General features: G+C 41.8%; 1 protein-coding gene across 4 annotated transcripts in view; it reads right to left on the bottom strand.

Annotated features, from left to right (window-relative positions):
* ANO10 (anoctamin 10) overlaps window positions 1-23,080 on the bottom strand; it is a 154,431-nt gene that overhangs the window by 26,852 nt on the left and 104,499 nt on the right. For 3 of the 4 annotated variants that reach the window (XM_070730115.1, XM_070730119.1, XM_070730116.1), the window contains one exon: window positions 1,130-1,246. The exons of the other annotated variant lie outside the window; for it this stretch is intronic. In XM_070730115.1, coding sequence (XP_070586216.1) covers window positions 1,130-1,246 — 117 coding nt within the window. The remainder of the gene's footprint in view (window positions 1-1,129; window positions 1,247-23,080) is intronic. 4 annotated transcript variants of the gene reach the window in all.

Raw genomic sequence — 23,080 nt, 5'->3', positions numbered from 1 at the left:
ATGGAAGAAATGTGAGGATTGGATTAGATGTTCTTTTGCCCTATATAATGAAAATTTTGTTAGATTAGCCAAATTGTTACAGTGGCAGTGCCTCAATGAATATTTAATAAAAATAGCTAAGAAAATCAAGGGAACATTGTCTAACAATCCAAAGAAAAGTTAATGGGAAAGATTGTGGCATCCAAGGCAATTTTTATTGAATGAATTTTTACTTTTGACTTGTTAAGAATACATTACATGCCAAATGTCATTAGCAAGAGAAATAATATTTAGACTTACATAACACCCCATAGTGCTTTACTGAGTAATTTAGATAACCAGCATATTGCCACCAACAAACTGGGTTCTCAGTTTACTGACCTCGGAAGGAAGGAAGGCTGAGTCAACCTTGAGCTGGGATTGAACTTCTGACTGTGGGCAGTCAGCCTGCAATATTGCATTCTAATCACTGTACCTAATATGTACCTAATGTTATAAGAAGATTGAAGAGGAGACATATACATGTACATGTACAAATATGTACACAGATATGTATTATAAATTAAGATTATAATTTAAAAATAAAAAAATGAACAGCTATGGTCATTGTATACATTTTAAACAAATGAGTGTCAATTTAATTAATTACAAAAAACAATATATGAGAATTTATTTATTTATTATTTATTTATTAGATTTGTATGCCGCCCCTCTCCGCAGACTCGGGGCGGCTAACAACAGTAAAAAGACAACGTAAACAAATCTAATATTAAAAAAATCTAAAAACCCCAATTTAAGAGATCAGTCATACATACAGTCATACCATACATAAATTTTATAAGCCATGGGGAAGGGAATATTTCAATTCCTCCATGCCTGACGACAGAGGTGGGTTTTTAAGACCTTACGAAAGGCAAGGAGGGTGGGGGCAACTCTGATATCTGGGGGGAGTTGGTTCCATAGGGTCGGGGCCGCCACAGAGAAGACTCTTCCCCTGGATCCCACCAAATGACATTGTTTAGTCGACGGGACCTGGAGAAGGCCAACTCTGTGGGACCTTATCGGTCGCTGGGATTCGTGCGGCAGAATCTCTACAGACTAAAAACAGCACAGCTTTCTGCATTTGTATTGCCTATATCAGAAATCTTACCTGTTGTTTCAGTGCTTCCAAAGATTCAAATTCTAGCCTTGCCAATTTTATCTCAATATCTTGGGGTTTGTCAGCAATCACATAGGACATAAGGAACTTCACTGCTAGAGCTAAATGCTGAAAAAAATAGATGAATAAAATAGCATTCAGGGATGAAATCTAATTATCTTAATGTTGTGCTGAAATATTTGCTCTTTAGTTCAACAGCTAATAATCATAATTTGAAAAACCATGTTTCTGGGATATTGGTATAAAGAAGAAAAATGGCAGATTCCTCTGGACATTCATATAGAAGTCTACATTAGGGTCATTCCATATCAAATGATCCAAATATGATTTTTTTTATCTGACATCTTTAGATTTTTTTAAATGAAGTACTACTTCAGTTAATTACAAATTAAAAGTTTTGATTTTTTTTTCATCAGTTAATTTTTTACAGACTTCTAAAGTTTTGAAAAAGCACAAATTTTGGCCTCATAAGGCTTTACATTTGGGCTAGAATTAAGATAAAGAGGTGGGAGAGGCATCATTTTTCTCAGAACGGTACCGGCTTTCATTTGATATGTCACAAGTCTGTGTTTCTTTATATTTTGTTTTGAAGAAATCAAATTCAAATTTTTGATGTGCAATTGTGAAAAAAAGTATGTTTTAAAATTGTGAAAAAATGCATGTGTGTTACTTGTGTTCTTGGCTATATTTGTACAGGGATTCAACTTAGGACCCTGTTGTGGTTGGCTTCAGATCAGCTCCTGTGGTGGCTGATTTTTAACAGAGTGGGAGCTGTCTGTTTACAGACGCCCAGTCTGGCTGGAGGACGAATCAGACAGTGAACCAGAAGCAAAGACAGGGCGAGAAAGGGAGCAGGAAGGGACTGGAGAGATAGAGAGGAGAAGGGAGTCAGTCAGATCTCCAGCCAGAGATTCACCTGAATCAGAAGGGGAAGAGTTAATTAACAACCATATTCTTAATGCTTGGGTGCAGAGAATGCTGGGAAGACAAGAGCAGCTGCGCAAACGCAGGAACAAATTATAGGTCGCAGGTGATAAGATTTAATTACACTGCTGGAACCTTGAAAAAAGGGAAGGTTGGAGTGATTTGTGTGGGAGTCTATTGTTCAGTGTTGAAGAAAGTTTGATGAATTGTGGTTTGGTGTTTGTTGTGGCTTTCTGGACATTTTGACATTCAAAACGTCAAGGGGCAGCATAAAAATCTAATAAATAATAATAATAATAATAATAATAATAATAATAATTATTATTATTATTATTATTATTATTATTTGTGAGTTATTTCTGACTGACGTAAGTCTGAAGGGCTCCTGAACCGACTGGAGTAATTTATTATGACCTATTGACTTTTTAAACTAACAATTGCTCTGAAACTCTGTGGTTTGCAGTTTTCTGAATATAAAGGATAATCATTGCTTTATTTTTACAAGCCTGCTTTTTGTGTGTGTTTGATTAATTACTTTTTTCCTTGGTGGCTCGAGGCCAGGCAGAACAGACCCTAACCCCTTCAATTTTTAAAAACATTTTAAAGCATTGAATCATCTGGTTTTATGTTTGTGTGAGTTTCTTCCTTTTTTCTTTTAAAATTACAACTTATTTAACATTTCTATGCAACAATAAACTCAAAAAACAAATACTGTAAGTGCCAGAATAAATACATCTTACTCATTATAACACAACTTGCTCAGCATTTTCAACCTAAATGCATTGAACAAACCAAAAGAAAAAAGGTGATCATGTCCTCAAGTGTGATTTTCTAAATAGTCTCACGCTAATATTATTATTATTATTATTAATTACATTTGTATGCCACCTAACTCCGGGGACTCGGAGCGACTCACAACAAAAACAATACAAATCCAACACTAAAACAATTAAAAACCCTTAATATAAAAACAATCATACATCTCATACAGACCATGCGTAAAGCGGAGGCAGCCCAGGGGAATCAATTACCCCATGTCTGACGACAAAGGTGAGTTTTGAGGAGTTTGCAAAAGGCAGGGGGGGGGGCAGTCCTAATCTCCGGGGGGAGTTGATTCCAGAGGGTCGGGGCCACCAGAGAAGACTCTTCCCCTGGGACCCACCAGACAACATTGTTTCATCAACGGGACCCGGAGAAGGTCAACTCAGGGACCTAACCGGTCACTGAGATTTGTGCGGCAGAAGGCAGTCCCGGAGATATTCTGGTCCGATGCCATGAAGGGCTTTATAGGTCATAACGAACACTTTGAATTGTGACCAGAACACTTTGAATTGTGACCAGAAACTGATCGGCAACCAATGCAGACTGCAGAGTGTTGGTGTAACATGGGCATACCTAGGGAAGCCCATTATTGCTCTCGCAGCTGCATTCTGCACGATCTGAAGTTTCCGAACACTCTTCAGAGGTAGCCCCATGTAGAGAGCATTACAGTAGTCGAACCTCGAGGTGATGAGGGCATGAGTGACTGTGAGCAGTGAGTCCTGGTCCAGATAGGGCCGCAACTGGTGCACCAGGCGAACCTGGGCAAACGCCCCCCTCGGCACAGCTGAAACATGGTTCTCTAATGTAAGCTGTGGATCAAAGAGGATGCCCAGTACATATATGTTAAAAACAAGATTAATAAGGCCGATCAATATTGTTAACACCTATTTATAAATGCAACAATTTTTTTTATTACCGTATATACTCGAGTATAAGCCGACCCGAGTATAAGCCGAGGCACCATTTTTTTGGCACAAAAACTGGGAAAACTTATTGACCCGAGTATAAGCCGAGGTTAGAAAATGCAGTGGTTACTGGTAACTTATAAAAATGGAAACCAATAAAATTACGTTAAATGAGACATCAGTAGATTAAATGTTTTAGAATATTTATTTTAAAGAGGGTAAACAATATTTATTTCAAAGTGGGTAAATAAAAGCAATCTGATATTTACAATAAATTAAATAAAATTAAATAAATTAAAAAGTAAAAAAAGTAGTTCAATCAGCAACCAAGCTAAAACCTATGAGTCAAAATCCCTCAAAACAGGATTTTAGAGACTTAATTTTTCTCTCTATAATCCAATGATAAAGTAGAGAGAAGAACAAAACAATATTTTTTCAAATTCAAATTGCACAATAATTTCACAAAATTCTTTTTCCCATCTAAGAATAAAAGATTTTCAGAGACATAAAAATTGCATAACATTCTACCAAACTACCCCAAGCCATGCAGCCAAGTTAATTACTGAGCAAATTTATGTACAGGATTGCATATTAAATCAACTCTTTATTCTGAGTTAAGCCTTACAGATTTCAATAGGACTTACTTACAGGCAACTGCACAGATGGACTGCAGTTTTAAGCATATCTATCAGCAAGTTCCCAAAAAACTGAGACTTATTCTGAGGTAAATCCACACAGAAATAACAATAGATTTAAATCCAAGAGGTAAATATTAATACTGTATTATTTTAACACTAAAACTTAATGCTAAGTGAGTACAGAAATGCTAAACATCTTAAGTATTCATGAATCTCTATGGGGTAGAAGAAAGCAGCATAATGTATCTTATTTTTACAATCTACTGGCAGGCTAAAATTAGTACGATTGTATATTGCTTGTACCATAACAAATCTACAGAATGAATCCAACAAAGCCCTTAAAAAGTACTCAATTCCTTTTTCTTTTTCTTCTACCCTTCTTCCTTCTCTCTCTCTCTCTCTCTGTCTCGCTCTCTGTGTCTCTTGAGAGAGAGGGGGGAAGGAGGGGGGAACTTTATCAAAGTTCTATAGCAGGGGTCCCCAAACTTTTTACACAGGGGGCCAGTTTACTGTCCCTCAGACTGTTGGAGGGCCGGACTATTAAAAAAACCCTATGAACAAATCCCTATGCACACTGCACATATCTTATTTAAAGTAAAAAACAAAATGGGAACAAAAACAATATTTAAAATAAGAAGTAATTAAGTAATAAAGTAATTTATACATTTTTATTAACAAGTAAATTTAAACTTAAATCAAGAAACTCCCTCCATTTCTCCTTCCTTCCCTCCTTCCTCTCTACTTCTCTCTTCCCTCTCTTTTCTTCCTTCTCTCTCGTTTCATTTTCCTCTCCCTCGTTTTCTCATTTTTCTCTTTCTTTTTTCTCTCTCTCACTCTTTCCATCTATCCCCCTTTCTGTCTTCCTCTCTATCTCTCCCTCTTTCTCTCTCTGTCCCTCTCTTTCTCTCTCTCTTCTCTTTATCTGTCTCTTTCACTCACTCTTTCTCTCTCCCTCTTTGTATCTCTCCCTCTTCCGCCCTCTTTCTCTTGCTTTCTTTCTCATTCTATTTCTATCTCTCCCTCTCTCCCTCTCCCTCTTTCTTTCTCACTATATTTCTATCCTTTCTCTCTCACTCTCTATCTCTCCCTCTTTCTCTCTCTCTTGCTTTCTCTTTCTCATACACCACGCTGGCAACAGAGAGAGAAAGAGAGAGCGGAGGGCAGCTTGCCAGTCCACGGCCCCCTGAATGAGCAGTTCTGCATGGCCCCAGCACTGGACTTCGCCGTCGCCTCCGCCCCCGTCCGGCTCTCCAGCTAACCCCCTGAATTCACCCGAACGGAGGCGGCGGCGGTTTCAAAGGACCAACATACGGTCCTTCCTGGTGCTGCGTTGCTAAAGCCTCCAAACTCCGCTGCTGTCCTTGGGCATTGTTACTTCTAAGCTGCGCTGAGAGAGAGAGCGGAGAGTACCGGACTTCACCGTCACCTCCGCCCCCGCCCAGCTCTCTAGCTTAGAGGCAGCAATCACGTCCACCCCTTCGCCCTCCATGGTGCCCAGCGCCCAGCCCCACACCGCCTCCGCCTCCGGGTAGCGCGCCCGAGCTCTTCCTGCAGGAATGGGTGGCGGGGTGGAAGTGGTTGGACTTATCTACACGCGCGCCTGCTGATTGGGAAGAGGGGGAAAAAAAATCTGCGCCTCCAAAGAGGGGAGGGGGGAAGAAAGGAAAAAAGAGTTCCAACTTGGCGGAAGGCGGAGGGGAGAACCGAGCATGCTGCAGAAAGTTTGCTTGGCTTTTGGGGCTTTTTTTTCTCCCCTTCCACCACCCCTGTCTGAATGTCGTTTGCCGCTTAGGAGTGACCCTCTCTCGGGCTTGTTGTGGATGTGGCGTGGATGAGGGGAAAAGCCCGGCTGCCCTGAAAAGCACATTTGGAAAGTCTCTGCGGAGAGCCAAAATCCCAACGAAGCTTCTTTTTTCTTCAGTAGTCGGTAAGGAGGCGAAGAAGAGGTTGAACTGGTTTTGCTAATTCGCGCTTACGGCTTTCCCCCTCATCCGCCGATAGGAGCTCCAAGAGGGAAGTAAAAGGGGGCTCCGAGTGACGCGGCTGTGGGAAGGGTAGGGCAGCTGCGTGCGAGGAGAAAAAGGCGAAGGGAAGGCGGCGAGGTGGAGGGGGGAGAAAGGGTGCACGCACGCACCCTCTCTCTCTTCTTCCCCGCGACTGCCCCGATGGCGTGCAAGGGGAAAAAGGCGAAGGGAAACCGGCGAGGTGGAGGGGGGAGAGAGAAAGGGTGCACGCACGCACCCTCTCTCTCTTTTTCCCCGCGACTGCCCCGATGGCGTGCAAGGGGAAAAAGGCGAAGGGAAACCGGCGAGGTGGAGGGGGGAGAGAGAAAGGGTGCACGCACGCACCCTCTCTCTCTTCTTCCCCGCGACTGCCCCGATGGCGTGCAAGGGGAAAAAGGCGAAGGGAAACCGGCGAGGTGGAGGGGGGAGAGAGAAAGGGTGCACGCACGCACCCTCTCTCTCTTCTTCCCCGCGACTGCCCCGATGGCGTGCAAGGGGAAAAAGGCGAAGGGAAACCGGCGAGGTGGAGGGGGGAGAGAGAAAGGGTGCACGCACGCACCCTCTCTCTCTTCTTCCCCGCGACTGCCCCGATGGCGTGCGAGCGGGAAAAAAGGCGAGGGGAAGCCGGCGAGGTCGGGGGTGGATTCCTGCTTCATGAGTCCCTCCCCCCACCTCACCAGATTCCCATCACCTTTTTTCCCTCTTGCAGTTGGCTGGCGTCTTTGCTAGAGCTGGGGAGAAGAGGCAATTGCCCCACTCTTGCCACAGCCGCTTCGCTTGGAGCACCCTTTGCCGCCGCACTTTGCCCTTTCCCACACCCGCCCAAGCCAGCAATGTCTGCCGGGCTCCCGCGGTGCGCCCTCTTGTGGTGACCCGGCGCCCTCTTGTGGTGACCCGAGTATAAGCCGAGGTCGGGTTTTTTCAGCCCATTTTTGGGGCTGAAAAACTCGGCTTATACTCTAGTATATACGGTATATCACAAAACATGTAATTTATGAAGTGTTTAAGAAGAATAGTACAGTAGTTAAATCCTTGATAAAATATGAACTAATCAAACAATTAATAGTACTAGCCTTTTGATATCAATTTGTCCCTTCTAGTGGGTGAAATGTAATTTTGACAATAAGCGCTTAGTAGGAATGGCCATTTCCTTTTGTGTTAAAGAGTATGTATGGCCTGCCATTGTGTTTGGCTCCACTTGAGTTAATATCTGATTTTTGTTAACTTTTAAAATGTCTGGTTTTCTTGGATACACAAAGGATGGCGCTTGACCAGAAGGATGAAAAAAGTCAATTCTACTTCTTCATTTTCACAATCTTTGCATAGTACAGTAGCCAGGTCACATAACAAGTTATGTCATCCATTGCCAATCTTGTACCACTTTCTACCACTACATGGACTTCACTGTCATTGCTGAATGAAAAATCCTTGTTTATATTTCTGTTTCACTACATGGAATAAAAGTATGATATTGCTGAGTTATTTTGATGGCTTCTGCTTCCTGTAACTGATGTTTTAATGAACTCTCTTCGTAGTCCTGGTTTATGCAATACATGAACTGGATGTTAAGAATATTTTATCACTCCATTTGAAAAATTGCATAGGTGTTAAGATTTGATATGAATATGGCCTCTGGAGGCTAGCTCGAGCTGCAAGGCATTTCATGGTGCCTCCTAAACCATCACATACACCTTTGCCATGAGCAATGGCAAAAAGTGCCATTCAACTTCCACTCCAAAATCTTTCTTTTGATGGCATACATTTATAAAGTTTTTCCTGTTTTTATACTGTGCAGAAGAGCCATCCAAGAAGTAACAGACCTTGCTTAAATTTGGTACTATCACTAAAATCAGTTTGATGCTTTCTTTGAGGTGATTGTATTAGTCAGACTGTTGGCAAGCTATAAATGAGTGTTTCTTAAGAACTATCAGCTGTACACAAAAACATTCTAGAAAATCTTCTGCACTTCTAAAATCAGTGTCAAAAGAACATCTGTCAATAGATATCCACTGTTTAAAAGTTATATTCTCTATCAAGGCCTCTTCAAAATGATATAATATTTTTTCTTTGAGAGCCAATACTGAAGGACATTTTTTAAAAAAAATATTGAGGTAACTACTCCAACTCTTTTCTGGACACAATATTTGAGACAGACATACTTTGTAATCACCAAGGTTGGACTTGCCAATCTGAATATCAGCTTACCCCTTCAATCATGAGCTTAGTGTTCTGGTGTGTTGAGATGCATACTGAGTGTGTACTACTACCACCAGCCAGGACACAATTCTTCGACTGCAGTTCAGCAAACTTTGAAAATTCTATTTTGGCAGAAATGGAATTTTTTTCTTTAAAAGTTCATAGGTTTCTTTCAAATTAGTAAGAACCAGTCTCTTCTGGACATGAGCTTTTACTTTCATAGACACACAATCTTTCTTGCCAGGCATAATTCACCTCAGTTCATCACTATTGTAAAAATCTTTCATTTTACCCACTATAGCTTCATCTAATATTTTGCCTGGTTTAGGATCAGGACAAGACATGAAACCTTTTTGTTCAACTAGACATTTGGCTTTTCTAGCCATTCTGTTGTTAACATTAAATTCATTTTCTCTTGTTTTGCATGTCCAACTCTTCGATAGCGTAGTCAGTATCATGGACTGTTCACTTCTGCTCTGAGGGGATTTAAATTTATCTTTAAGCTGAATCTCTGAATCAGTGTCATTTTTCCTTCACCTTCTACTGTTTCACCTACCAACTTAAGGGTCAATTTTTTTGCAATGGGCAAAAACATTGAAAGTGTTAGAAAGTGATTTATTCAAATACTCTATTGTTAAATCAGGATTTAAAAAATCCTCTGTTGGAAGTTACAGATTATTCGAAATTTTCTGTCTGCAGACTATTTTTCTCTTTTGCAAGTTGCTTTCTACAATTGTCACAAATTTTCATGCCTGCATTAATTGATGGATTTATATGAAATATTCAATCTTGTACCGGCCTAAGATTTTTTTCTTGTTGTGTGTCCAGCTTTTTCAAAAGGATTGCAACAGCATATATTATAAAATGCTATTCCTTGAGAAGTAGCAGCCATTACTGTGTGAGAAAAAATAGAGTTAATATTAAGTATGGAAGATGGGTAATAAAATAAAGATTTACAGTACACTATGTTACTACAAAGTGAGTATTAGGGCTAGTACACAAACAGTTTTTCTTGTTTGGGGATAAATGTTGTGCTTTTGGCAGAACTTTTCTACCCAGTTTGCTGCCATCGTTTTCACTAGCAATTAAGTGTATATATAGTGTATATCTGCATTAGTTTATTTAATCGCTAGTGAAATGGATAGCAGCATTTTTATATGTGATAAATGCTGTGTTTATTGCAGTGATCAAAAAGTTGTGCAAGCAATGATTTACTCACTTTGTTAGTGTTTCAAAAAAACTCTGCATGTATTTAACCCCATTGAATTCAATGGGGGGGGGGCTTTTTCTGAACGATGATCACTCAGAATAGCGCTGTGTGTGTACTAGTCCTTAATAAGAAAAGCATTAAACTATTAATATAAATTTACTCAAACTTTTAACACACTCATCAATATTGTAGCACACTGACTCCCTTGATGCTTGTGTAGAGACTACTGTTTGTTCCAAAGTGAACATGTCCAGGCATGTCAGGACTAGTGTTGGGTGAATCGAACTTGCATCATTTGGGTTCGTACCGAACTTTGCAGTGTTCGGCAGGCTGACCCGAACCTAAACTTTTTTGAAAGTCCATGCAAAAGTTCAGCGTTCGAACGAACTCCGCGATGCACCAGTCAACAGTCTTGTTCTAAGCTGAAGCCATGCGGACATAAAACTCAAGGAACGGCTGTGACTGGTCATGTGTCCTGCTGACCACTGATTGGCCAGCCGGACGCATGGCTGAGATTGGTCCTTTGGGACACCTGACCTGCCTGAATAAAAGGCAAGACCATGCGGTCCATCACCATTGAAAGAGCTAGTAGTTAGTTAGGGACAGTGCTGTTACTGCTGCTGACAGGGAGAGATAGGTTGGGGAGATTTCAAACATCAACTAGGCTGCATCAGCTGGCTGCTCCACTAAAAGGGATACAATAGTACCCCTAGATACGAGCATAATTCGTTCCAGAAGGGAGCTTGTATCTCGAGCATTCTCGTATCTGGAACAAATTGCTTTAGACTTTGTTTTTCCCCTCTGAGATAACCAAAAGCAAGGATTCTTGCGCCACCTAGTGGACGCTCGGCTCGTATCCCGAATTTCAGCTTGGAACTTGAACAGAAATGTTTCTCCCCTCCTGGCTCATATCTTGAAATACTCGCATGTGGAGCAGCTCGTATCTAGAGGTACTACTGTATTTCTCAACTGTGACATTGTCTTCAAAAGGCATCCAAGGTAAAGAAAGAAGAAAACATGTGTGGGCAGGGGCATACCAGCCTAGCCATCCAGGCAGGGCAGAAGAAAAAAGGTTTTGTGGGCAGGGTGCCAGTTCCTCTGTCCCCAAGTTGCATTTTCCAGTGTGCCAGTCTTGTCCTGTGGGCAAAACCAGCCAGCCAGGGTACCAGAAGAAACAGACTTTGGTGGGCAGGGTGCCAGTTCCCCTCTCCTCCAGTTCTAGTTTTCCTGTGTGCCAGTCTCATCCTGTGGGCATAGCCGCCTAGCCATCCATCCAAGGCAAACAAAGAAAAAGGCTTTTTGGGGACCTGTCTCGCTGCATCTTCTGGCTGCCACTAAAAGGGGAACCACACTTTCATAGTTCAGGTATGTGCGGAATTTAAAAGTGGATGGTCAGTCTTGCATTGCTGCTACTGACCTCAGTCAATTTAATTTTGGGTAAAACAAGGGCCAATTTCTTTCTCTGCATCTCCTTTTTCTATCTAATCTAAAGCCTCTAGTGCTCTCTGTTGTTTTAATTTTGGGTAAAACAAGGGCCAATTTCTTTCTCTGCATCTCCTTTTTCTATCTAATTAAAAGCGCCTAGTGCTCTCTGTCAGTTTAATTTTGGGTCAAACATGGGTCCGCTATTCTGGGAGTTGAAGTCCATTCATCTGAAATATGTCGTGGTTGAGAAACATGAGACTACATTAATGTTTAGCAAATATTTGGTTTCTTTTTCTTGGATTATTTAATCCATTCACATTGATAGAAAAGATTTTTGTATCAGTCAACATAACTATTTATAGTATTTCTTGGTATCTTTGTGTTCTTGCAATCTGCTGCTTGAGATCAAATCTTGTTGAATTTGTGGTTGTTTTCTTCTAGCACCTAAGGATTCCTCCTTCTCCTGGCTGGTGGCCCCCAGGTCCTCTCCACTTGCTTTTATAATTTCCTTATGCGATTGTTCAGTTTTATTCAGGCCACTTTCTTCAAAAAACTCCATGGCATCATCTACATTCTCAATCTTAATTCTTGCTCCTTGCCAGTACAATGAGAGACCTTCAGGGATAAGCCAGTGGAAGATAATATTTTCTTTAATTAAAATTCTAGTCAAGAAATAATATTCCCTCCTGCTTTCCCTAACTCTTTTTGGAACCTGTTTTAAGATTATAATTTCTTTCCCTTTGTAGTCCAGACTTTGATTTCTTGTCCATTTAAAAATATCTCTTATAGTCTTTCTTATAAACTTGATATGGACCTCTCTCGGTAAATTATGTTTTCTGGCAAAACTTGTCTGTACTCTATAAAGTTCATCAATTTCTTTTATCTGTTCCTGAGGGTCAACCTGTAAGATCTTTCCTATAATCTCTGCCATTTTTGAACCTAAATCTTCGTCCTTTTCTTCTATAATATTTTGAAATCTTAATCCATACGAAGCATGTTGTAATTCTAAATGGGTTATTGCCTCATCATATCCTCTATTTATTGTACAGCTGCATTCCTCAAATTCTTCCAATTTCTGCTCTACTTTCTCCATTTTGCCTTCAACCGTCTTAATCCTTTGATCATTCTCTCTTAAGGTTTGTTGTATATCTTCAATTTTTACATCCATTTCATCCATTCTTTCCTTCATTTCTCCTGTGTCAACTTTCAAATCTCCCATTTCAGCTTTCAGATCTTCATGTTGCTGTCTTTGGCCTTCCCACCCACTGTCTCATCTGCGATTTGCCAACCAGGTGGAATTCCATGTTGCATATGCTTGAAAGGGTGTGTGAGCAGCAGCAGGCAATAGTGGAGTTCCAGCTTCAAAATGCCCGGGTGAGTAGAAATGTAGACCAACAGCACTTTACCACCAATGAGTGGGCCCCCATGAGGGACATTTGTGCCGTGCTGCAGTGCTTCCAGTATGCCACTGATATGGTCAGTGCTGATAATGCCATTGTCAGTGCTACCGTCCCCATCCTTTGCCTACTGGAAAAAACCCTTCAGGCCATGACGGAGGATGTGGCACAGGAGGAAGCAGAGGAAGAGGAGGAAGAGGAGGAGGAGGAAGGCCCATTTTCCCAGGCAGCAGGGGGGGGGCGCATCCGTGGCTCGCAGGATGGGTGGCTGGGCTGACAGCAGCTAAGCGTTTTGAGGGAGGAGGAGGAGGACTTGCAGGAGGGCGGCCTCCACTGCAGCTCACGGGCATCAATGGAGCATGGCTGGAGGGAGGAGCAGGAGGAAGAGGAGGAGGAGAGACCTGTTACTCACAACATCTCCTTGACTCAGGGCAGCCTGGCTCACATGAGCCACTACATGCTCCAGTGCCTGCGCAATGACCCCAGAGTAGCCCGCATAGTCACCTCTGCCAGTTACTGGGTGGCCACCCTGCTGGATCCCCGTTATAAGGACAACATCACCTCCTTGATCCCAGCACTTGAGCGGGAGCGCAAAATGAGAGAGTACAAGCGTGTGCTCGTGGATGCACTAGTAGCAGAATTCCCACAGCAATTGGAGTGTTCAGTGGTGGCACACGGAGTAGGAGGAGGATGCAGCCGCCAACGCAGCAGGGGCATTGGCAGCACCTCACAAGGGAGGGTGAACATATTCACAATGTGGGAAAACCTATTCCATCGTCCCACACATCCACCACCATCGGATGTGATGGCCCATACCAGAAGACAGAACGTGACATGCATGGTGGATGACTACCTGTCCATGCGTCTCATAGTACTTAGCGATGTCTCCACGCCCTTCAATTTTTGGGTAGGTAAATTGGACATGTGGCCAGAGCTTGCCCTCTATGACCTGGAAGTGCTGGCCAGCCCCGCGGCAAGTGTCCTGTCCGAGCATGTGTTCAGCACCGCAGGAGGGGTATTCACCAACAAAAGGATCCGCCTATCCACAGACAACGTGGACATACTTACATTCCTTAAAATGAACCAAGCATGGATCCCACGGGACTTGGCTGTGCCACCACCTAAGTGAGTGGTTTGAGCGTTTGCTATCACCACCACCAACTCCTCCCCCCCAACAGCTATAAAATTCATCTTATGTATTTTTATAATCAGGTTATTTCTATGGAAAAAGTTTGTGTATAGTTTGTGTTCGAATCCTGTCAATGGTATAACTGGAGTTGCCCATCAATAAAAATTTTTTTTGCACATATGCTTTCTGAGAGCCTAAATGCATGTTCCCTCCAAGGTGTGCCACCTTTTGAAAAGCTGAGATATGCAGGTGTATTTTCATGGAAAAATTTGTGTATGTCCTGAGTGTGAATCCAGTCAATGGCTGTACTGTACTGTGCACCTGGCCAGGGAAAAAAAATGGGGGGGGGCACAGATGGTTCCACGGAGCCTAAATGCATGTTCCCTCCCAGAATTGTCACCTTTTGAAAAGCTGATATCCAGGAGATTTTCATGGAAAAATTTGTGGTTTTTTAAATTTTTACAGAAAAGGACACCATAGCGGTTTTGCAAGCAAAAGGAGGTGGGGAATCCCACGATGGGATTCCGGGGGTGGGGCTTTGACACCATGGAGACTCCTTCCTGGCGCATGGCTTTATTTCCAGAAGTGTTTGGGTTTGGGTTCGGTGAAGTTCGGCCGAACTCGCCGAACCCAAACTTCGTTGGGTTCACCCAACACTAGTCAGGACATGAAAGCTCTGAAGATTTGTCTTACTTCCTGACTCTGTGGTGCGCAGATACTTTACATGATTGACACAGCTGCTGGCCTGTCATCTAGTCTGCATTCACTATGTACCCTTGTTCATTCTTAGGATGAGCCCTAATAAAGCTTTCTCCTCTGTCCTCTCCTGCTTCTAAGCTGTAACACAATTAAATAATACAGTAATATCTAAAAATCATGGATTATTTGGTAAATATAGATCCCACACATTTAGACCATAAGCTGAACAGATCTAAATTCAAGATTTTTGAATTGACACTGTAATAATTATATTTTTAAATAGGATTCCATTGCGATCCCAACTTGAATTTTGATACAGATGTGGATAGGAGCATAGCAAGCACATGTGTATTTTTGGAAATTTTCAAAACTTTTTTTTAGAAATGCATTTTAAAATTTTGTGTTTACATTCGCATGGGTAAACTATTAACAAAGATACTCTTGTGACATATCTGGTGAAAGCCTGTACAGGTCTGAGTAGAATGGTGTTTATTTTATTTCTCTATCTTTTTTTCTAGTCTGAGTTATGAGGAGAAATGTAAGGGCAAGCAACACCAAAGTTCACACTTTTTCTGAACTTTGAAAATCAATTTTTAAAAATCTAGAATTTTTCTTCTTCACATTTTGCATTCTCTGACACACTATTACCAAATAACAAAATCTCAAAAGAATTAAAAATATAGAGGTAAAAATCATTGGTTCACTTGACATGGAATGACCCATTATTATTATTATTATTATTATTATTATTATTATTATTATTATTATTATTATTATTATTGTAAGGATTGCCTCTCTGTCTAACTTAAGAAAGCAAGAACGTCTGAGCCAGGTAGTTCAAAAGGATATTTTATTAAGCAGATGTGAAAGTATTCCATTCAGAGCAATGTCTGAATGCCCTTAGGCAAAACACATAGATTTAAAGAAGCAGAGACCCTTCCACATTATCCAGAAAGCAGGGGCTGGCAATATACAACCCTGGGAACCAGAAGAACAGATGTTTCCCCGAGCATCTTCAGTACTCCATTCAAGTGACATATTCAAGTGACAAAAAAGGAGGTGGAGTTGCATTGCATATAAAGGATCACTATGTTACTACAGAGCTAACATCTAACTAAAGAAGAAAACCCCTTAGTCAACATTAAAAAAAAAAGAATGCCATAACAATAGGAGTTTACTATACGCCACCAAGTCAATCAGAAACAATGGGCAGCCTCTTTACTAACCAGTTAACGCACATACTGTATGTTGGAAACACAACACAGTAATAACAGGAGATTTTAATTACCCAGACATCAATTGGAATGCCAACTCTGCACCAAATGAGAAATCAAACAAATTCCTAACCAGCCTTACAAACAACTTTATTGTCCAAAAGGTGGAAAAGGGAACTAAAGGGACAGCCATCCTGGATCTAATACTCACAAACAGAGCAGTGACAGAAGGAGTCGAAATTACAAGAAGGTTTGGTAAAAGTGACCACATCATACAAAAATTCATCATAACGCAAACACAAACAATTGTACCCAACTATACCAAAGTCCCAGATTTTAGAAAAGTGGACTTCACCAAACTTAGAGAAATTCCCTGGATGGAAGTCCTAAAGGGCAAAACTACACAAGATGCTAGGGAGGCTCTCAAAAACATGATCACAGAAGTCCAGAACAACACAATTATGATGAAAAAAACCATAAAATCCAAAAAGAAATCAACATCGCTACACAAAGACCACATAGACAAATTGAATGAAAAAAAAGACAAATTAAAAAAATGGAAAGAGGGATACATAGCAAAGGAAGAATACCAATAGACAGCCAAAATCTGCAAAGAAAAAAATGAGGACAGGGAAGGCCCAGTATGAACGAAGTCTTGCAACAAAAGTCAGACAATAAAAAAGTTTCTTCCAACACACAAACAAGAAAAAAATCAAGGAAACAATTGGTCCACTAAAAAGAGAAGACATCAAAGAAATTACAGATAACAGAGACAAAACCGAACTACTCAATACATTCTTCAGATCAATCTTCACACCAAAAGAAACAGCAAACCAACAAATCTGTATCACAGCTGCAAAAAACAGAACTGAAATAAAACTCAACATAAACAAAAACACGGCAAGAGACCACCTGTTGGAACTTAACAAGTACAAATCGCCAGATGGACTATACCCCAGAGTCCTAAAGGAAGTAGTTGATGCCATCGCAGAACCATTGTACCTCATCTTACAAAAATCCTGGAGAACTGAGGGAAGATTGTTTTTTTTATTATTATTATTAATAAAATAAATTTTATTTACAAAGATAAATACAATAAACACAACAGTACAAATAACAATACAAGCATGTAAAAAGAGAAAAAAAGAGAAGAAAAAATAGAGAAAAGAAACACAAAGAAAAAACCAAGAATTATACAGTGAATCATACGATAAACAGTGTACAATAACAACAAACAATAAAGGACGGGTGGGTGGATGGCAGATCTATATTGAGAGTGTGAGGTATAAATATTCTCTGTAGCCCATTACATTATAGCTAATAATCTAAATTATAAGTAAATAAAAAGAAGAGTTGAGTATAACAAAGCAAGGTTTTAAATAGATAAGGTTAATTTTTACATATATCTTATTTCATTCGTCCATTGAGATAATTTAAACACCAGATAATTATCTTTCTATATAGAGAATTTTTGAAAATGGCACAGTTGTTGGGCGGATTATTCTTTTTTTCTAACCAGCGGTAAAAGGGATCCCAGCAGTTATAAAACAAAGATTCATCGTTATTTCTAAGTTCCAGAGTTAGTTTGGTCATTTCTGCACAATTTCTAATTTTTTCTAGTATTAACCCATCTTGGGGTGTGTCTTCGTTTTTCCACCATTGTGCAAATGCTAATCTGGCCGCTGTAGTAATATGAATGACTAAGTAAATATGATTTTTTTAAAAATTCTGCCTTAAAATACCTAAAAGGAAGCATTCTGTGTTTTGTCTAATTTAAGATTGAGAATTTCGTCAAGCCAGGTTCCAATTTGTTTCCAGTAAGTCTGTGATTTTTCACATTTCCACCATAGGTGAAAATATGTGCCTTGTTCTTTTTGACACTTCCAGCAGGTGGGAGACAATTTTTTGTTTAACTTCACTAATTTTGTAGGAGTGATGTGCCATCTATAATACATTTTGATCAGATTCTCTTTATATGGAGTAACTAAAGTCAATGTAAAATTCCTGCTCCACATAAGCTGCTATTCTTCAGGTTTAATTTCATATTTAAAATCAAGATTCCATTTTTTAATATTAGTTTTTATTTTGGTTGTGTCAAATTCATTAGTTAATAAGCAGCAATAGAATTTTTTAATTAGTTTTTCCTGTGGTCCAACAAGTCTTTTATCTAGCAAGTTATCTTTTTCGATGCCTAGCGTATCTTTAGTAAATTTAGATTGAATTTGTGGATATTCCCACCATCCTGTCTTCTGGCCTATAGTTTCCAGTTCTGATCTTGATTTAATTTCTCTATGTATTTATTATGCCATTATACCTTATTATATTGCTCCTTTTATGCAGATTAGGGTGTATGTAGGCTTCTAGAGGTACGTACCATGTTGGGATTTCTTTGTAAGTTTGTTTCCTAATTTTTAGCCAGGTATTTAAAAGAGATCTTCTAATAGTATGAATTTTGATCTGTTTTCCCATAAGTAGAAATGCCAGCCTGAGTGGAGATCGTGTCCTTCTAGGTTTAGCAGTCTGGTGTTGGTTAGAAGTGTATATAGCTTTAATTGCGTTTATAAAGTTTTGACCAAAATCCATAAAAACCAGTTGTTTGAACATAAAATTCCAGGAAACGTTGTTGAAGGCCTTCTGGGCATCTAAAAAGATTAGAGCCATTTGTTTATCACTATGGACTTTGTAGTATTCAAGAATGTCTATTATCATCTTTATATTGTTTCTTAGTTGTCTACCCGGAAGGAAACCGTTTTGATCCAAGTGTATAAAATAACTTAGATAGCTTTTGATCCTATTTGCTAGTATAGAGCTAAAAATTTTGTAGTCCACATTTAATAAAGAAATAGGCCTATAATTTGTTATTTCCGTTGGATCAGTATCTTTTTTAGCTATCAGGGACAAATTTGCATCTTTTCAGGACAGTGGAATTTTCTCTTTCTCTAAGGCTTCATTATACACTTCTAGGAGGGTCTCCTCTGCTTTTTCTGGTAAGTCTTTGTAGAGTTAAATTGGGAGGCCGTCTGGTCCTGGGATTTTATTTATTTTTTGCTTTTTGATTGTCTCTTTTAATTCTGTGATTGAAATTTTCTTATTTAATAGCTCTTTAGTTTCATTAGGAATCTTAGGGACAACAAAGAATTTGATTACAAAAACAGAGGCAATAAAAAACAAAACAAAAGAACTCTCCCAAATTCTTTTTTTGAACTAACTAAAGAATTCAAATACAAAGACTGCTGGAGAGAAAAGAACTTACAAACAAAAAAATTCACCCACTACTTCCATAGACACAAATTGTGGGCAAGATTAGATATGTTTTGGTCTATGGCTGAACTTAACACACAAATAGAAGCATTCGAGATAGAGCCCAACCTAGCGTCTGACTATAACACATTAAAGGCAATTTGGAAAGTCCAAAAACACTGCTATAGATGGACATTCCAAAACTCGATCTTAAAACAAGAAGATTTTAAACAAAAACTTGAAAATGAAATGGCAGCCACTATGGCATCACGCCGTCTTCTCTGGCTCAGAAGCTGGCAGACTCCCGTTGTAAGTGGCGCCTGGCAGCAGCCCCTTTCAGTGGGTCAAAGTTGTTTGGCGACTCCTTTTTAAATTTTTATTTATTTATTTTGATTCGATTTTTATGCCGCCCTTGTCCTTAGACTCAGGGCGGCTTACAACATGTTAGCAATAGCACTTTTTAACAGAGCCAGCATATATTGCCCCCACAATGTGGGTCCTCATTTTACCCACCTCGGAAGGATGGAAGGCTGAGTCAACCTTGAGTCAGTGATGAGATTTGAACCGCTGACCTTCAGATCTACAGCCAGCTTCAGTGGCCTGCAGTACAGCACTCCACCTGCTGCGCCACCCCGGCCTTGGATTCAGTGTTGCTCGAAGACAAAGATAAACGAAAGGTCTTACCGAAGGCTTATAGGCACGCCGACAGAAGGCCGGCCCCTTATTTTCGTAGACAAACCTTTCGCCAGGACTCTACCGCAGTATCTGCCTTTCCACAAACCCAGAGATCCTACGGCCAGGGATTCTACCGGCAGGACAGACAGCCCTTTGCTGACAGAAGCATGGGAGGGTACCGCCAGTATACCCAACCTAAATGCCCCTTTCGAGGCCAGTCATACAGGAACTTCAGGAAGTCCAAGTGACTACCCAGCAGACATTCCCGTCGGAGGCAGATTACAACATTTTCTCACACAATGGGAGCTAACATCTTCCGCCCGCTGGGCTCTAAACACCATTCGATCAGGACTAAGTTTAGAATTTATTGCTCTCCCACCAAACTGATTCTTCAGATGCCCGACTCCCACCAACAAAACGGAGCAAAATCTTCTGAGGCAAGAAGTTCAACATCTGTTGGACATTGCAGCCATCGAACCGGTGCCCCCAGACCAGGAAGGTTGGAGGTTTTATTCGCTTATCTTCCTCGTTCCCAAGGCCTCAGGGGGCCACAGGTTAATACTAAACCTCAAACAGCTAAATGTGTACGTAAAATACCGCAGGTTCAACATGCAGTCGCTCAAGTCCATCCTAGCCTGCATCCAGCAACATGACCTCCTGACCTCCATAGATCTGCAGGAGGCTTACCTGCATGTACCTATCCATCCGGCTCACAGGAGGTACCTACGTTTTTACCTGGAGGGTGTGCATTACCAATATCGAGCCATGCCCTTCGGGCTATCTTCCACACCAAGGGCCTTCACCAAACTGTTAGATGTCGTAATGGCAGATTTACGCCTCCAATCGATAAGACTACAGGCATACTTAGACGACATCATTATTCTCTCCAGGTCCCTCAGCCAAGCGGAGGTAGACCTCAGGCACACCACACAGTCTCTGCAGGCACATGGGTTCTCAATAAATGTTCCCAAGAGCTATCTAATACCCACGACATCCCTCCAACATCTCGGTACGATCATAGATATGGTCAGCTGCCATATCTTCCTATCACCAGACCACCAGTCCTCTCTGCTGGAGAAGGTGGAATCAGTACGACACAAACACAGGATACACCTATCCCTATTATTTCAACTCCTGGGGATGTTTGTGTTTTGCATCGACGTTGTGCCATGGGCAACACTCGACGCCCATCAGCTGCAGTGGTTCCTTCTGCCATTTCAGAAGGGAAGAACCAGTCATACCAACAGACTGGTACCACTTCCCACCAAGGTTCGTCAATCCCTTCAGTGGTGGACGACATCAGCCATACAACAGGGCACCTGCTTCAAGGAACAGATGTGCATCACAGTGACAACCGATGCGAGTCTCTCTGGTTGGGGCGCACACACAGCTCAACAAATAGCCCAGGGCAGCTGGACACCGGAGGACCTGAGCAACAACAGCATCAACTTCCTGGAGCTGAGGGCGGTTTCACTGGCGCTTCGACAATTCCTTTCCCGAATTGCAGGCCGTCCGGTACTCATCCTCACGGACAACGTGGCCACCCGGGCACACATAAACCATCAGGGAGGCACCAAATCCAGTTGCCTTATGAAGGAAGCAGAATTAATGATATCCTGGGTGGAAATCAGGGCGGAGCACATAGCAGGAACCTCGAATGCACAGGCAGATTGGTTGAGTCAGGCAACCTTGGATCTGGTAGAATGGCGTTTGGATCCGAACATTTTTTTCGACATTTGTCTTCGGTTTGGAACACCACAGGTCAACCTTTTTGCCACCAAGGACAACACACAGCTCCCTCGATTCTTTTCATGCTTCCCGTCCACAGATGCAGAGGGAATCAACGCCCTGCAATCCCCCTGGCCGAGGGGCCTACTCTATGCTTTTCCGCGAACCCCTCTCATTCCAAGACTTGTCTCCAAGCTCCTGGAGGAGAGAGCGGAGTTAATACTGATAGCACCACACTGGCCGCGGCGCCCCTGGTTTTCCGACCTACAAGATCTGTCAGTCTCCAGACCATGGAGGTTCCTGGACAATCGGATAACGCTCTCCCAAGGGTCTGTTCAGCATCCGGACCCCCAGTGGTGGCATCTCACCACCTGGCACTTGAGGGGTGTCAACTGAGATCTCTACCTATACCTGAAGATGTAATCTTGACAATACAGGCAGCCCGTCAAGCCTCAACCACCAGAATTTACGGTGCAACCTGGGCAACATATTTCGACTTCTGTAAATCAAAGAACTTGAATCTACTTAAGGAATCACTGGAGCAGATTCTAACCTTCCTTCAGGCGGGACTGGATAAAGGACTATCACCTAACACTCTCCGACAACACGTAGCGGCTCTTTCCACAGTAATACACTTGGACAATTTAAGGTCTCTGTACCACCATCCTTGCGTCCGGGACTTTCTCCATGGTGCAGGGAGCCTGAGACCTCAGGTAGTACACAGATATCCTACCTGGGACCTCACGCTAGTGCTCCAGGCACTGACAGGTCCGCCATTCGAGCCAATACGTTCAGTTCCACTGCGTTACCTTTCAATAAAGACAGCCTTCTTGATTGCAGTGACGTCAGCCAGAAGGGTGTCAGAATTGTCGGCCTTAACGGTGCGGCAGGAACTATGTGTATTTCACCAGAACAGGGTGGTGCTGCGATTAGACCCAGCATTTTTACCAAAGATGAACACACCCTTTCACCATGCTCAGGAGGTCATACTACCTGATTTCTATGCGGGAGCCACTGATCCCCTCGAGCGCCGTTGGCACAAACTAGATGTCAGACGAGCCCTCAAAATATACATTCGCAGGACTCAACAACTTAGGAAATCCGAAGCGATGTTTGTCTCCTTCCTGCCGGCTTCCTTGGGTCAGAAGGCCACTTCCCAAACCATTGGACGTTGGATACGCTCCTGCATAACTGAGGCGTATAAGTCCTAATCCCTACAAGTTCCGCAAGGGATTACGGCTCACTCCACAAGGAGCGCGGCCACTTCCGCCGCTTGGAACACTCAAGCGTCGGTTGAGGACATCTGCCGGGCAGCCCATGTGGGCATCACCAACAACGTTTATTAGACACTACCGGCTGGATCACTTTGCATCTGCAGAAGCAGGCTTTGGCAGGCGGGTTCTCCAGAGTGTTGGCATCTCTACTGCTCCCCTGGCCGGGCTTGCTCCCTCCCTGTCTCAGTAGCTTGGGTATATCCCATGTTGGACTCTCCTAAGCAGTGCATTGGAGAAGAGCCGTTGTACTTACCTGAACGGTCTTCTCAATGCGCTGCGTGGAGAGTCCAAACCCACCCGGCTGTTGGCTCAGGGTTGCAGTTTTATTGTGTTTTATGTCAATAAAGTTTTATACATATTTATACTACACTTGTCTACGCCTTTGTTTAAAAACTGAACCCACTGGGACGGTTAAGGGGCATAGCCAATTTAAATATTTAAATTTTAAACTCAGTCCCTACCA

Source organism: Erythrolamprus reginae, chromosome Z (assembly GCF_031021105.1).
Source record: "Erythrolamprus reginae isolate rEryReg1 chromosome Z, rEryReg1.hap1, whole genome shotgun sequence".
NCBI lineage: Eukaryota > Metazoa > Chordata > Lepidosauria > Squamata > Dipsadidae > Erythrolamprus > Erythrolamprus reginae.
This window is presented reverse-complemented; position numbering and strand designations above follow the sequence as displayed.